At 45.4% G+C, this 15,922-nt stretch overlaps 1 protein-coding gene across 1 annotated transcript in view; it reads right to left on the minus strand.

Annotated features, from left to right (window-relative positions):
• The window catches only part of PSTPIP2 (proline-serine-threonine phosphatase interacting protein 2), a 66,954-nt gene extending 51,359 nt beyond the window's left edge, over positions 1-15,595 (minus strand). The window contains exon 1 of the mRNA XM_072732283.1: positions 15,460-15,595. Within this exon, the coding sequence (XP_072588384.1) occupies positions 15,460-15,492 (33 nt within the window). The 5' untranslated portion in view covers positions 15,493-15,595. The remainder of the gene's footprint in view (positions 1-15,459) is intronic.
• Positions 15,596-15,922: the final 327 nt, after the last annotated feature.

Consider the following 15,922-nt stretch of genomic DNA (forward strand, 5'->3'; position numbering starts at 1 on the left):
GAGTCCTGCATTGGGCTCCCTGCAGGGAGCTTGCTTTTCCCTCCTGTGTCTCTGCCTCTCTCTGTGTGTCTCTCATGAATAAATAAAATCTTTCTAAAAAATAAATAAAGTTATACTTATTTTATTGTAGAAAAAATGGAAAACTAGAGATAAACCAAAAGAAAATTACTTTTTTCATATCACATGAAATCCCAGAAAAAATAATAGTTAACATTTTGCTGTACAACCCCCAGGTATTTTCCTATTGACATGCCACTATGTCTTCATATTTTTTTAAATACAAATGAGGAAATCTTATTTTACAAACTGGTCGTAACTTTTTTTAAATTTAATAATATAAATACCTCTCCTGCTACTTGTGTTAAATCACAATTTTTAGGGGTCAGGGACTATATTTCACTTGTTCTAACAATTCCTTACATTTTTCAAAGTTATTTCCACTCATCATTTTCATTCATTCTCATAATTTTAAAAATTAAGTGCAAAGAAACCACTACACTATTGACATAACATGCATTACTGACAGTTCCTCCTGTTTCACAAGACTATAATCTATTTTATCATCTGAGCCACAGAATGGGCCTAGTTTTAGGCTGGCCAGATAGTATTGTCCTCATTGCAAAACAGGAAGCTCAAGCCTAGAGTGGTTAGTTGGGTGGCTTCAGGCAAGTCCCTCATCTCATCTGAGGTAGAGTGGGGTGCAGACCCCAAATGATATGTAGCCATGGGTGGGAGGACTGTGGCTGCCCTTAGCTTGTGGCCTGTCCCTCCCCACTTCCTATTCTCACCCAGTCAACCACAATTCCATCTGAATAGCTGCAGTCCTGTACTCACAGCCTCTCATGGACCCCCAGGTCTTCCCAGGCTCCCCGCTTCCCCCATCTGAAACCCTGTCCACAGGACTTATTTCTGTGCCCTGGAGAGCAGACAGGCTTCTAGCTTGCTGAGCCCTTGGGCCCTGGTGCCTTTTTTAGTTTCTGCAGAAGGGGTCACGTGGCTCAATAGTAGATGCCTTGATTTGCATCACATTTGCTCCCTTTGACTCAGAGCTAAAGACACCTGGGAGGAACACCACAGTGTCCACCCACACTGCCTGCAAAGGGCTGAGCCAGCTGGAGTTGGCCAATGAGAAGCCTGCTGGCCAAGACAGTGGCCCTGAGCAGTGGCTGGGGTCAGATCAAAGCCAACCGACCACTCTTCTGGCAGGAATTCCACAGGAATCATGATGAAACAGGTCAGGAGAGTGCTAACATAGGACAGGTAGACAAGGAAGCCTAAGCTGGGGACAGCCCACAGTACTGGTCAGTTTTCCAGATCTCCAGATCTGGCCTTTAGCAGAAGTGCTGACAAAGGCCTAAGGAAATACTTTGTATTCCAGAGAGCTAAGGCCTTTCGGGACCCCTTGTTCAGGACCTGGCTGTCTCAAGATGGAGGAAGCTTAGTGTCGGTGTTTGTATCCTCAGAGCAGATCCAAGAGGCGGGGCAACCAGGGCCTGGAGCAGTAAAGGAACTGTATTTCTAGGGCTGGCAGACATTTGTGGCCATTTATAATCTGTCACTTTAAGCAGCTGTTCTTCAAACAGATAAACTAGTGTTCAAATTGGAGCAGAATCAAATCAGCACCACAAGAAAAGAGTGGAGAGGGGAGATCACAGCGACTGTTCCCCCCAGTGTTCCAGTTTGCACCCATCACCCAGCACAACTAAGCCTGAAACCAGGCTCTGGGCCCTCAGAGGGCATCAAACTATCCACTGTTCTCATTCAAGACAGAATCTGCCAGGATGGGTAGAGTCTAGGTTCCTGGCTCCTAAGCAGCTTATTCAAGCATTCCTTGCAGCCCCAGGGCAAGCCTTACCCTCCCTTGAGGTGCTTCTAGAAACAGATGTCCCCATCTTATCATGTGCCCAGTGCTATCTTAGTCCTTTTTAGGGACTGGTGCCCATTGTACCCACCCAGCTCGACCCACCCTATAATCCTACTCTGCTAACCCACACCGTTTGGCGTGAGGAGAGTAGACCAGCCTACTTCCAATCGGGGTCAGACATACGTGTTTGCCCCCTTACGAGAGCACAGGCCCGCTGAGGGCAGGGGTCATGACATCTTCTCCTGCCTTTAGAGGTCCATCCAGATCTCTGGCTTCTACAAATGTCAGAACACCTGGGACTCATTCAGAAAGATGATTAAATATTGAGTAAAACTTTCACCGTAGAAAAGCTCAGAGGCGACACCTGGGTTCTCAGTGGTTGCGCGTCTGCCTTTGGCTTAGGTTGTGATCCCCGGATCCTAGGATCAAGTTCCACATTAGGCTCCCCTCTACCTGTGTCTCTGCCTCTCTCTGTGTGTCTCTCATGAACAAATAAATAAAATCTTAAAAAAAAAAAAAAAGAAGAAAAGCTCAGACAAAAATAATTGAATGTTTATCAAGCTTCCAGCATAGGGATAAGTTTTTGTTTTTTTTTTTTGTTTTTTTTTTAAGATTTATTTATTTATTCATGAGAGACAGAGAGAGAGAGAGGCACAGGGAGAAGCAAGCTCCATGCAGGGAGCCCGACATGGGACTCGATCCCAGGTCTCCAGGATCACACCCCAGGCCAAAGGCGGTGCTAAACCTCTGAGCCACCCGGGCTGCCCAAGGACAAGTTTTTAAACATTGGTGTGTAATAGATATAAACAAAAGATTAGCTCCACACACTTGACTGTATACAGCATTTTCAAAATATATACACATTTTAAGTGCAATTGTCATGTTACAGATGAGGATACTAAAGCCCAAGAAAGTGGAGTGATTTGAACAAGGGAACATCCCTCAGTTTAAAAGGAGCAGAGCTGTGATTGCAAGGCAGGAATGTCCAACACAGAAGCCCGATGGGCTGCAGACTGCCCTTCACTACCACACTGTATCTACTGATGCTAGAACATGCAAATTATATACACAACACACATATGTAGACACAAGAATGTGCATTCAAATATTTGTAGTAAATGACAAAGACTATATCACTTCCTAAAACGCATGTAAATTCATAATTTAAGTGCAAGGAAAGAAGCAGAACCATGTTTAAAAGACAAAATAGAACAAGAAAATAAACAAATGTTCACCCTCCCTTGGTGATAAAAACACAAATGTGAGTTTAATGAGGCACCTGTTTTTGCTTATTAAATGAGCCAGAAGAAACCACACCTACCATGTCCGATGTAGCGAAGCTGGTCCTTTTGGATATTATTGGGGACACTGGGAATACATCTGCCTTCTAGGAAATCACTTTGTATGTTTGTCAAAAGTTTTTAAATGTCGTCCTGTAAATGAATGCTCCTTTTAGCCATTCAACAGACAGTCCTGTGAATCTGATACAGGGAAACTGGAATTTTTAGAAAGCTTCCATCTCTGCTGTTTCTCTGCTACGTCCTGTTTACACACGTTCGATATTTCACCTTGCATCTTTTTTTTTTAAAGATCTTATTTATTGGGCAGCCCCAGTGGCTCAGCAGTTTAGTGCTGCCTTCAGTCCAGGGAATGATACTAGAGACCCAGGATCGAGTCCCACATCAGGCTTCCTGAGTGGAGTCTGCTTCTCCCTCTGCTGTGTCTCTGCCTCTCTCTGTCTCTGGTTAATAAATAAATAAAATATTTTTTTAAAAATAGAGATTTTATTTATTTATTCATGAGAGACACACAGAGAGAGGCAGAGACACGGGCAGAGAAGAAACAGGCTCCCCGTGGGGAGCCCGATGTGGGACTCAATCCCAGGGCCCCGGGATCATGACCTGAGCCACCCAGGTGTCCCTTGTTTTGTTTTCCTGAAGTTTATTATTATTATTATTATTATTATTATTATTATTTTAGTAATCTCTACACCCAACATGGAGCTCGAATCCACAATCCTGAGATCAAGAATTACATGCTTTTCCAACTGAGCCAGCCAGGTGCCTTTCTATCCTGCAAAAAGCCAATGACCCTCTTAGCTGGTCTGGGGTGACCCCCTCTGGATCTTCAGACCCAGCGTGCCTACATCAAATCCATTATGTGCCAGGCACTGAACCAGGTACCTCTGAAGTAAGCAGGCAGGAATGTGGGTCCTGATGCTATGAGGGGCCATGCCAGCTCCAGGAAGACTGTCTGGGAACTTTGTGTATGTGAGATAGAAATAAACATTATCCTTGTTAGGCCACTGTTGTTTTGGGTTTTCTGTTACTCATCCCAAACCTAATCTTATTTAGACAGAAAGTAAACGAGCTTTCACCGGTTGGTGTCTGGCTTTGTAATGGAGTAGGAAACAAGATCATCAAAACAGAGTGGGCAGGGCTGCCTGGGTGGCTCAGGGCGTGATCCCTGGGGTCTTGGGATTGAGTCCCATATTGAGCTCCCCACAGGGAGCCTGCTTCTCCCTCTGCCTATGTCTTTCCCTCTCTCTCTGTGTCTCTCATGAATTAACAAATAAAATCTTTTAAAATTTTTTAAAAAGAGTGAGCATATGGGAAGGAACTGAGGTCTGAGCAGTGCGGGAAAAGGTATGACATTATCACCGTGGAGAGAGAGTGATCTCATCACAGAAACATGGTAAAACAGCTGGGCAGTGACAAGTTCCTTCATGAGTCTCCAGTTTCCAGGTATTTAAAGAAGCCAATTTTTAAATGCCCCTAAATGAATGAAAATGTGCAGCATGACATTATTCACTATAGAAAACTCCAGAAATTACATAATGTCAAACAGTAAGAGAATAGTTATATCACTTATAATATCTTTTAAATGATTGTTGGGAAAAGTAGAATAGCAAAAGATAAGATGTACTTATGATACTTTATTATCATATTTATATTTTATTTATTGTATGGAAACAGAAGAACACAAAATAGTACATACACTATGATCACAATTACACATAGAGGAAAAACTTGGGAAAAGTACCAAATTACTAACGATATATTTTTAATTTTCTTGACTTTGTTATGTCAATGTTAAAAACTGTTATTTTTAAGTAGCTTGTGAGGCTCGTCTCATTGAGTAGATAATAGTCTCCATAAGGTGAGATGTCTTTCCATGACCCGTAGCAGCTTCCACAGGGCTGCTACTCAGGACTTCACAGATATTACTGAGTTGAACTACCTGAAATGGCATGATGACTAGGGAAGAACGTTCCTCTCTCTAACCAGTGTTATGTTTTCTCTATTGGTCACAGGGACTTTCATCAGGTGGTCAGCACCTAGAGTGCAGGCTGTGCTCTCTCTATGTGGGTGCTATGCCCTTCCCTGGGCAGGGGGCTCCCAGTGGAGCCAGAGTCCATCCTTGACGATATCCTTCTCCCAAACACAAAACGACCAGCCAGTCACAGTAGAACAGGCTCTTTAGAAACCAGAATGATATTTCCCCCTAAAGGGGATTTTAAGACAGAGCATTGACTTGGATGAGTAGCCTCCATTCATTAAAACTGGGAAAACTGGATATCCACATGCAAAAGAATGAAATTGGACACTTACTTAACACCAAATATAAAAATTTAACTCAATATGGACCAAGGACCTAAATGTAAGACCATTTAAGCAATAAAACTCTTAGAAGAAAACATAGGGCAAAAACTTCACAACCCTGAATTTGGCAATGACTTTTTGGACATGACACCAAAGGCATAAGTAACAAAAGGAAAAACAGACAAATTAAACTTCATAAATACTTAAAAACTGTGTGCATCAAGAGACATGAACAGTAAAAAAGTAACCCACAGGATTGGAGAAAATATTTGCAAATTATATTCCCGATAAAGGGTTAATATCCAGAATACATACAGATAACTCTTAAAACTCAACAACAAAAAAACAAATAACCTGGTTCAAAAGTGGGCAAAGGACTTGAGTAGACATTTCTCCAAAGATATATGAATGACCAACAAGCACATGAAAAGATGATCAACTTCACTAACCACTAGAGAAATGCAAAATGAAACTACAATGCTTCTCATATCTTACGATGGCTACTATTAAAAAATTAGAAAACCAAGTGTTGATGAGGATGTGGAGAAACTGGAACCCTCTACACTGCTGGTGGGAATGTAAAACTGTGTGGCTGCTGTCAGAAACATATGGTAATTCCTCAAAAAATTAAAAACAGAGTCTTTATATGATCCAGCACATAAGCTTGTGAGCACATTTCCAGAAGAACTGAAAGCAGAGTCTTAAAGAAACATAATTTTTAGATATTTTATTTATTCATTTATTTATTTATTTGAGAGATAGAGCATGTGTGAGCATGAGCAGGGGGGTTGGGGGGTAAGAGGGATGGGGTAGAGAGAATCTCAAGTAGACCCCATGCTCTGCTAGGAGCCCCACAACCTTGAGATCATGACCTCATGACCTGAACAGAAGCCAAGAGTCAGTTGCTTAACTGACCAAGTCACTAGGGTTCCCCAGGCTTTTTTTTTTTTTAGTAACATATTTTATTTATTTTTTATAATTCCATATCCAGTGATGGCCTTTATTTTTTAAATTTAAATTCAATTAATTAACATATAATGTATTATTAGTTTTAAAGGTAGAGGTCAGTGATTCATCAGTCTTATATAACACCCAGTGCTCATCACATTACATGACCTCGTTAATGTCCATCACCCAGTTACCCCATCCCCCCATTCCCCACCCCCAGCAACCCTCAGTTTGTTTCCTATGATTAAGAGCCTCTTATGGTTTGTCTCCCTCTCTGGTTTCATCTTGTTTTATTTCTTCCTCCCTTCCTCTATGATCCTCTGTTTTGTTTCTTAACTTCCACGTATGAGTAAGATCGTATAATTGTCTTTCTCTGACTGCCTTAACTTCACTTAGCATAAGACCCTCTATTATGCTCTAATAATTCCATCTACATTGTTACAAATGGCAAGATTTCATTTTTTGATGGCTGAGTAATATTCCACTGTATATAAAGACCACATCTTCTTTAACCATTTGTTTGTGGATGGACATCTGGGCTCTTTCCATATTTTGGCTATTGTGGACATTGTTGCTATAAACATTGAGATGCAGGTGTCCCTTCGGATCACTACATTTGTACCTTTGAGATAAATCCCTAGCAGTGCAACTGCTATAACTGCAATATTTGTACACCCATATTCATAGCAGCATTATTCCCAATAGCTCAAATGTGGGAGCACCCCAAGTATCCACCTACAGATGAACAGAAAAGCAACATGGGGTCTATACACACAATGGCGGAATATTATTCAGCCTTTAAAAAGTTAGGAGATTCTGACATATGCTACAACATAGATAAACCTTGAGCACATTATGCTAAGTGAAATAAGCCAGTCATAAAAAGACAAACATTGTATGATTCCATTTATATGAGGTACTTAGAGCAGTCAAAATCATAGAGACAGAAATATGATAGTTGCCAAGGGCTGAGGTAAGGGAATACGGGGAGTTATTGTAGGATGAGTATAGGCTTTCAGTTCTATGGAGTGAAAAAAGGTATGAAGATGGATGGTAGCAATCATTGCACAACAATGTGAATGTATCTAACACTGCCGAACTATACACTTGAAAAAGGTTAAGATGGCAAATTTTGGGACACCTGGGTGGCTCAGCGGTTTAGCACCTGCCTTCAGCCCAGGGCCTGAGCCTGGAGTCCCGGGATCAAGTCCCACATCAGGCTCGCTGCATGGAGCCTGCTTCGCCCTCTGCCTATGTCTCTGCCTTTCCCTCCCCCCACTCTGTCTTTAATAAATAAATAAATGAAATCTTAAAAAAAAAAAAGATGGCAAATTTTACATGATAGATATTTTGCCATAATACATAAAATACGGCATCAGACTAAGAAAAAAGAAAAGGTAACACGACTAAACATGTGGAATTTGTCTGCGTGGCCCCTGAATAGTACATACATGTAAAGCATGTGTGGGAGTCAAGGGCAATGGGTGCCTCTTTTTGGATCAAGTAGGTGAGACTTCCATGTTCATTTCTTCATGTGTTAAATATTTATTGAGCACATACTGTGTTCTCAGAACTGTGTCAAGCTCTAGGGACACTGAGGTGAAGGAGATAGAAGGTGACCGTAGCCTCGTAAGACAGGCAAAGAAACAGGTGACTCAACACAGAGTGATGAGTATCCTGCTAGAAGAACGGACTTTCAGAAGGTCTCCTAACCAACACCCAGTGGCAGGAGCAGAGGTCAGTGCAAAGTCCTGCGGGTGGGGCTAAGGGAACATCTATCTCCCCACCCTCTTCCCTCAGCCCCTTGGGGTATAGCAAGTACTTTTGTGAGGCTGTGGTTTATAGTGTGAACTTTGTGGGTATGAGGCAGGGGCCAGCCTTCTGCTGCCATTACAACTTTTCTTGGTCTTTTTTTTTTTTCTCTCTTCTACACTATAGTTGTGAAAACAGTGATACCATTGAGATAGGTGGAGCTTTTAATATCACACTTGGGGGTTTATAAAAGTACTTGAAAAACTGTAACCCACTCCCATAAATAGTAATATGTGTAAAGAATGAAAGGTCATCTGTGAAAAAAATATTTAAGATCATTACAACCTTTTTTTTTTTTAAGAATAGTAGGTGAGTAGTGCATTTAAAAATCTAAGAATACTCTTTTATTTTACTCTCAAAAATAGTTAGCTGTGATCATTTCTGTTTTTAAAAAAGAAGTCTTGGGATGCCTGGGTGGGTTAGCAGTTGAGTATTTGCCTTTGGCCCAGGGTGTGATCCTGGAGTCCCGGGATCGAGTCTCCCATCGGGCTCTCTGCATGGAGCCTGCTTCTCCCTCTGCCTGTGTCTCTGCCTCTCTCTCTCTCTGTCTCTCATGAATAAATAAATAAAACCTTTAAAAATAAATAAATAAATAAACAAATAAATAAATAAATAAATAAGAAGTGTTCAACTGGTTTCTAATCTATGAAATGCAATCCTGTGTGACCTAGTCAATGCTAATGAAACAGCCATATTTGACCAGTGAGTTTTGACACTAGATAATAGTCCACAAAGATAGAAAATGATGAGTTATTATGGATTTGCACACTGGGGTTTAAGATTGCCCTGTGCTATCCTGAGCGATGGGGGTATTAGGGCCCATTGGGGAAAAGCTTTCCTATTTTCATGAAGAAAAAAAACCTCTATCAGATATGCTGAGGGGCGCCTGGGTGGCTCAGCTGGTTAAGCATCTGCCTTTGGCTCAGGTCATGATCTCAGGGTCCTAGGATCAACTCCTACATTAGGCTACCTGCTTAATAGGGAGCCTGCTTCTCCCTCTCCCTCTGTGCTCTCTTTCTCTCAAGTAAATAAATAAAATCTTAAAAAAAAAAAAAAATGTTGCAATCTCCTATTGACTCCTGGCTAATCTTCAGCCCAAAAATGCAAAGTAAGAGTTAACCCCAGAAAGTAGGTTTAAACAAACAAGCCACCAGTCTACTGTGTCTTTGAGAAGTCTGATTCTCCTCCTTTGCTCACATACATACTGTTTGGGAAACAGGAAGCCCATGATCTGAGGCAAGTGATGAAGCCCTTGTCGGGAGGTTGTAAGATTCACAGCCGCATTGAAAATACCTAGTTTTCCTGTTGCCTGACTTTTCTAGAGTGAGTTGTATGGTTCTACAATCTTCACGGATTTTCACAATATATGAGTTTTAAAACTCCTGGCAACAACCACCACCACAAATTCCTGGCAACAATATATGCTTCATCAACTTAAAGCATCCTCATTTATTTAGTTGGAAATTTTTTAATGGTTTGATGTCTTTAAAAATGACGACTATGAAGCCTCATAGAATGAAGCTAGCCAACAGCTTCTCTTATTTAAAGCTCTTCTTTTTGTTAAAGTAGGAGGTTTCTAGTACAGGTAAAGAAAAAACAATGTCTACCATTTCCTACTCAGGATGAGCTTTTCATTAATATTGAAATTTAGATGATATTTATTTTGTAACAAAATATGTACACAACTAGACATCCTGATTACATTTAGGAGATAGTAAATAATAGTTACAAAAATCAATTACAAAATTATCAATTAGTTGTACAAATAGAGCAGCTTTGGATATTCTGTATTTTGGATATAACCATTATTTTGCTTTGACTAGCTGATAAAATCTATAGATGTTTCACAAAAAAAAAAAAAAAAAAAAAATCCAGAAATTAGCATGCCTCCATACACATTTATACCAAGCTTTGCTTCACTAAATCTTTTTTACTGTAGAATAAATTTTAATTACATGTATTTATTTATATGCATGTTATATTTTTAGGCCTTTGCATAATGGGTATCTGGGACACCAAGCTCTGAACTCTGCATTCACCCTGCAAATCCAATCTGTGAACAAATTTGCTTATTTGTGAAAAAAATAATAATGCAAGATAAAAAAAATAATACAAGATACAAAACCCCTGAAGGCTTGAGCATGAAAAAAAAAGTCTCTGATAAAGAAGAGTAATTCCCTCTCCCCCCCCCCCCCCCGCCAAAAGAAAGGTAATTATAAAGTCCAGGAAAAACATGAATGGAGATTTAAACATAGTATAATACTTAGCTTTTAGGTAAACAATCTCTATATGCTCCACAATCTAAATAGTGATATTTATTTTCAGTGGCTCGGGGAAAATATGTATATCTACCAAGAGAAAGAGACTAATAATAAAGCAAATGGGGTTTAAAACTGAGGAATCTGAGGGAAGGGTATATGTGAATTCTTTATACTCTCGAGATTTCTGTAACTTTAAAATTGTTTCTACATAAAAAGTTAAAATTAGTGATATATTTTTACAGGGAAATAGAGGTGAGGAACTAAATCCTCAAATACAAGAACAAATAAATAAATAAATCCTCAAATACAGCAGTAAGTCAATAGATAATTTTGAAACTGCTCTATCAAGAAAAAGCAGTGTGATCATATTATTTTGTAAAGTGATGGTAACTACTAGAAGCGTATGAGTGTCTGCATAATAATGTTGAGAAAAGCAGGAATTTTTAAAATTTCCTTATAGATAGGTCCCATGCCTCTCATTAAATTTGTATGAAAATAAAACAAGAAAAAACGAATTGGGGGCACATGGGTGGCTCACTGGTTGAGTGTCTGCCTTCAGCTCAGAGTGTAATCCCCGGGTCCTGGGATCGAGTCCCACATCAGGCTCCCTGCATGAAACCTGCTTCTCCCTCTGCCTGTGTCTCTGCCTCTTTCTCTGTGTCTCTCATTAATAAATAAATAGTCTTGAAAAAAAAAAAAAGAGAGAAAAGCAGCTTCCCGTACTGCTGTAGGTCACTCTAAAAAAAAAAAAAAAAAAAAAAAGTCATTGAGCAAAGCCCAATGTGGTCCCTGCTTAGTTCTGGAAAGGCCCCAGAATGACAAGATTCCATGTTGGCCAAGACTTGTAGCAGAGGGACAGCTGTGACTCCAGAGCAGAGCAGTGAGCAAATTCAAGTGGCCCTGAGACTTCCCCTGGTGGCTCCGCAGGCAGAGGCCCACCGTTCTGTATCCTGCGGGTACAGGACGCGGGGGGGGGGGGGGGGGGGGGGGTGGGGTGGCAAGGCAGGCACAGAGACGGGGAAGCTGGAGAATCAGGAAGCCCTGGTCAAAATAAGGATCTAGACCATTGTGCAGGGACAGACTGGGCCTCACACCCACATGAGGAGACTGAGTGAGGATCTCCCGGGGAATCGGGGGTAGGACATGTACCTCTTCTGAAACAGGTTCTACCTGTGTCTGTCCACACCTGGAAGACGTTGTCTGACGGTGTCAAAGACTGGGGGTTTCCCTCTACCGTGTCCTAGCTGCTTCCCTGAACTTCTAGAAACCGCATCCACCACCACTGTCTTATTCTGACCAGGTAGCATCAATGTTAACATGGTAACGTACGGGCGCCACATAACCACAGGTCAGGTCCGCATAGGAAAGAGAGTAGGAAAGAAACAACCTGTGTGCTTCCCACCAGGCCAACAACACCTCCTAGGGACCATCCAGGTTCTAAAGAACGCCATCTACTCCCTTCCAGACAGGTCCACGGCAAGGTTCCTTTACACAAGCATTTCCATGGGGCATTTGAGTAAATTATGTATGAAGAATGTCCTGACTCACACCCTTTCTGGAGTATCCACTCAATCTGACCATAGAACTTCCACAGAACATTTTCCCGAGGGTGTGTGCCGGCCCTTTCCTGGTTACATCCCTACATCTCTGCCTTTATTTGACCTCTCTCTCCTCCTGCGTAAACAAAGGTATTCTTCAGGGGTACTTCCTTGGGGACTTCACATCTTTTTATACTTTCTCCTGGAGTGACTGTCACCTCCGTGCTGATAGTAGTAATAGCTGACAACACACGTGCTCACTGTGTGCTGGGCCTGGCATTGTACTAAACCCTGACGGAGTAGACACAGTTAATGGCCCATTTTTTATGGAACTGAGGAAGAAAAGCAGAGGCAGGGGTGAAGGCTTCAGGATGCTGCTGGCCTTAGTCCTTGCCACTGCTACCCCTGCAGTTAACTATTGTTAATATTACCTCTGCCTCTTCCTCCTCCTCCCTCTCTTCCCACAAACCAGTTCCTCCTCCTGACTTCCTTATTTCTGTGGCCCTCACCTCATTCTCCAGTTCACATTACAGGGAGCCAGCCTCCTCTGAGCCCATCTCTCCTTTCTTTCTTTTATTTTTTTTTTCCATCTCTTCTTTCTAATACTCACCTTCAACTGGTTGCCTTACCCTGTGACTTTGACCTCTACAGCCTGCCTGTCCCTTATCTCCTCCTTGCCTCTCCCTATGGCCTCCACCCTGGAACAGACTCTTCCTCCTGGCCCAGGGTCCTTGGCCTCTGCTGGACTCTCCTTCCCCACCCCAAACCCCGACCCTTCCTCCTCCACAAACTTAAGGCCAAACCTGCACCCCCCACTCACCTTGCTTCCTCATGGGAATATGCCTTCTAACCCAGGCCGTGGCTTTCCCCCTATAAATGCCACCTCAATTAGGAATCCTCATTTCTCATAGAGGGACGCTTGGGTGGCTCAGTCAGTTAAGTGTCTGCCTTTGGCTCAGGTCATGCTCTCAAAGTCCTGGGATGGAATCCTGAGGCAGGCTCCCCACTGGGCGGAGAGTCTGCTTCTCCCTCTCCCTCTGCCCCTTCTTCCCTCCCTCCTCCCCCTTGCCCTCTCATGCTTTCTCTCTCTCTCAAATGAATACATAAAATCTTTAAAGAGAAAGAGAGAGAAATGTTTATAGAGAAAATCATATCATAAATATTTAATAAATCCAGTCAACTGATACTCACTTGTGTTTCCAAAGTTTTCTACCATGTCCAATCACAACATTCTCACCCTTCAAACATGAAAGTTATTCCCCTCTGGGCTCACCACAGCCTTCCTGAGTGGTTGGAAGCATCCCAGATACTGCTGAGGTTCCAGCAGGTTCCCTTCTACCCCTTTGCCCCCAGGTCTGGCTGATTCCTGAGCACTCATATGCAAGGCACCATGGCAGTACCCGGGGCTCAGCTGATGGTGGCACCCAGCGCCTACCCTCCATGAGCTCCTAACTGGAGCTGGAAGAGAAAGATGTCCAGGCAAAGGGGTTGGGTGATGACCCACCATCTATCTCTGACAGTAGCAAAGGAGCCATGCAGAGAGCAATGCTGGGACAATCTTGCTGAGTGCCAGCCTCATTAAGACATTCATGGAGGGGCGCCTGGGGGGCTCAGTCACTTAAGCATCTGCCTTCAGCTCAGGTTATGATCCCAGGGTCCTGGGATAGAGCCCTACATCGGGCTCCCTGCTTGGCAGAGAGCCTGCTTCTCCCTCTCCTTCTGCCTGTAGCTCCTCCAGCTTGTTCTCTGTCAAAATACATAAATAAAATATTGGGGATGGGGGAGATATTCATGGAGCATTTGGTCCATGCAGAGTCCTACTCCACTGTTTAACAGCCCTAGCAGCATGGGAATGTTGCTTAACCTCTCCGGCACTCAGTTTCCTCATCTATAAAATGACAGTAAGCAAGCTACCTCACAGGGTCATTGCGTGTATGAAGCATTTAGAATGGTGTTAGTTGGGTCTCCTGGCTGGCTCAGTCGGTGGGTTAAGCATCTGACTCTTGATTTCAGCTCAGGTCATGATCTTAGGGTCATGGTCTCAGGGTCTTGAGACTGAGCCCCCACACCCCACACCACCCCCACCACCCCACCCCGCCCTGGTTCGTGGAGTCTGATTGAGATTCTTTCCCTATTTCCCTTCCTCTTCCCACGTGCACACACTCTCCCTTTCTCTCTGCTAAATAAATATTAAAAAATAAATCTTAAAAAACCAACTGTGTTAGTCACAGACTGTGCACCGTAATGTCGGCTATTACAGTTTCTATTATTTGACATAAAGTGTTACAGAAAATTAGAGATGAAAGATGCCTTTGCAAAAAATATCTCTCAGGATCTCAGATACTTTCTGGAAGTATAAGATGGGGGGGGGGGGTATAAACAGAAAGGTCTCTCCCCCTGACCTTCCCCCACCCTCTAACTCCTAACCCAGAGCTCCTTTCTGCCCCAGCCCAGACCCACTCCTGCAAGCACCCCTGGATGGGTGGCTGTGAGCCCTCTGAGGACAGAGGCTGCCGCTCCCACCCTGTCGCCCACCCCTCGTCTTTCTAGACCCACTTACTCCGTCAACAACTATTGGGCGAGCACCCACCCTGCACCTGCTTGAGGGAGACAGTAGCCCTGAAAGCACCTGTCCCAAGGTGCTCAGGTGCTTGCCTCTCCCCAGCCCCAAACCGGAAACTGATGCATGCTACGAAGGAACAGAAGGTGTGACATGTGAGCCAGCAGTAGGGCCTCCTGGGCACAATCAGAAAAGGCTTCCCTCGAGAGGTGACACGTGGGCTGAGCCCTGAGAACCAAGTGTCCCACGGTGAGGCTCACGCGAGGCGGGTCTCCTGCCCTACTTTTCCCCACGATGGCAATGCCGGGCCGTGGGACCTACAGGTGCGCAGAGCCCCCCGGGGCAACCTCAGAAGCTTCAGGGCTCGGGGCCTCACCAGGCAGGATCTAAACTGCTCCGTGAGGCCACCGCGCCGGGCGGGGTCGGCCCCGCGGCCCGCCCTGGGGACCGGGTTGTGCCAGGCAGCCGAGAGGCCAACCGGCAGCGGGCAGGCCCCCGGTCGGAGCCCCCAGGTGCGCGGGCTCCGCGCTCGCGCCGCGAAGGGAGGAGGCGGCTGCTCCGGATGCGGGTTCGAGCCGCGGAGGGCCACCTGCCGCGGGGGCCACCTGCCGCGGGGGCCACCTGCCGAGGAAGCGCCCGCGCACCTGGGCAGAGGCCGGGGAGGGGCTGCGGCCCCCAGCGCGGGGGCGGGCGCTGAGCCGCTGGGACGCCTCGGGGGCGCGCGGACCCGGAGGCGCCAGCAAACGGCCTGCCGGGTCCTCGGGGCACGGCGCGGGCCACTGCGCCCGGGGCGTCGGGGCCGGCGGCTGGGAGGTGGGCGCCGGGGACCGAGCCACCGGGGGCTCGCGGCGCGCCGCGCGGACAGGGGGCTCACCCAGAAGTTGGCCTTGAACAGCGCGCCCGTCATGGCCGGCGCCTGGCTGGGGGCCGAGGAGCGGGCGGCCGGAGGGACGAGTGGCCGAGCCGGCGGCCGCGGTCCCGCAGCCCGACTGCGCGGGCGGCCCGCTCCCCAGCCCCGCCCAGGGCTCCTCCCCGAGCGCCACCCCCGGCCCGCGCCCCGCCCGGGGAAAGTCCTTGCGCCCGCAACTGCCGCCGCTGTCGGGAAGCCTTCCGGGACTGCGAGAACTGGCCCCGCGGCCCTCCCGCCTGTGGCGCCCTCCGCGCCTCCGCGCTCCCTCCTCCCGCGATCGAAGCCCTCGCGGAGGAAACCGGGCCCGGCGGGGCGGTGCAGGGCCGCGCGGGATCAGAGCGCGGGGGCGGGGGCGGGGGCCGCTGCGCTACGGAGCAGCCCCTGGGCAGGAAAGTCCAGGAAAAGTCACCGCTACTGTGAGCCCTGG

This window comes from Vulpes vulpes, chromosome 13, assembly GCF_048418805.1.
Source record: "Vulpes vulpes isolate BD-2025 chromosome 13, VulVul3, whole genome shotgun sequence".
Taxonomy (NCBI): domain Eukaryota; kingdom Metazoa; phylum Chordata; class Mammalia; order Carnivora; family Canidae; genus Vulpes; species Vulpes vulpes.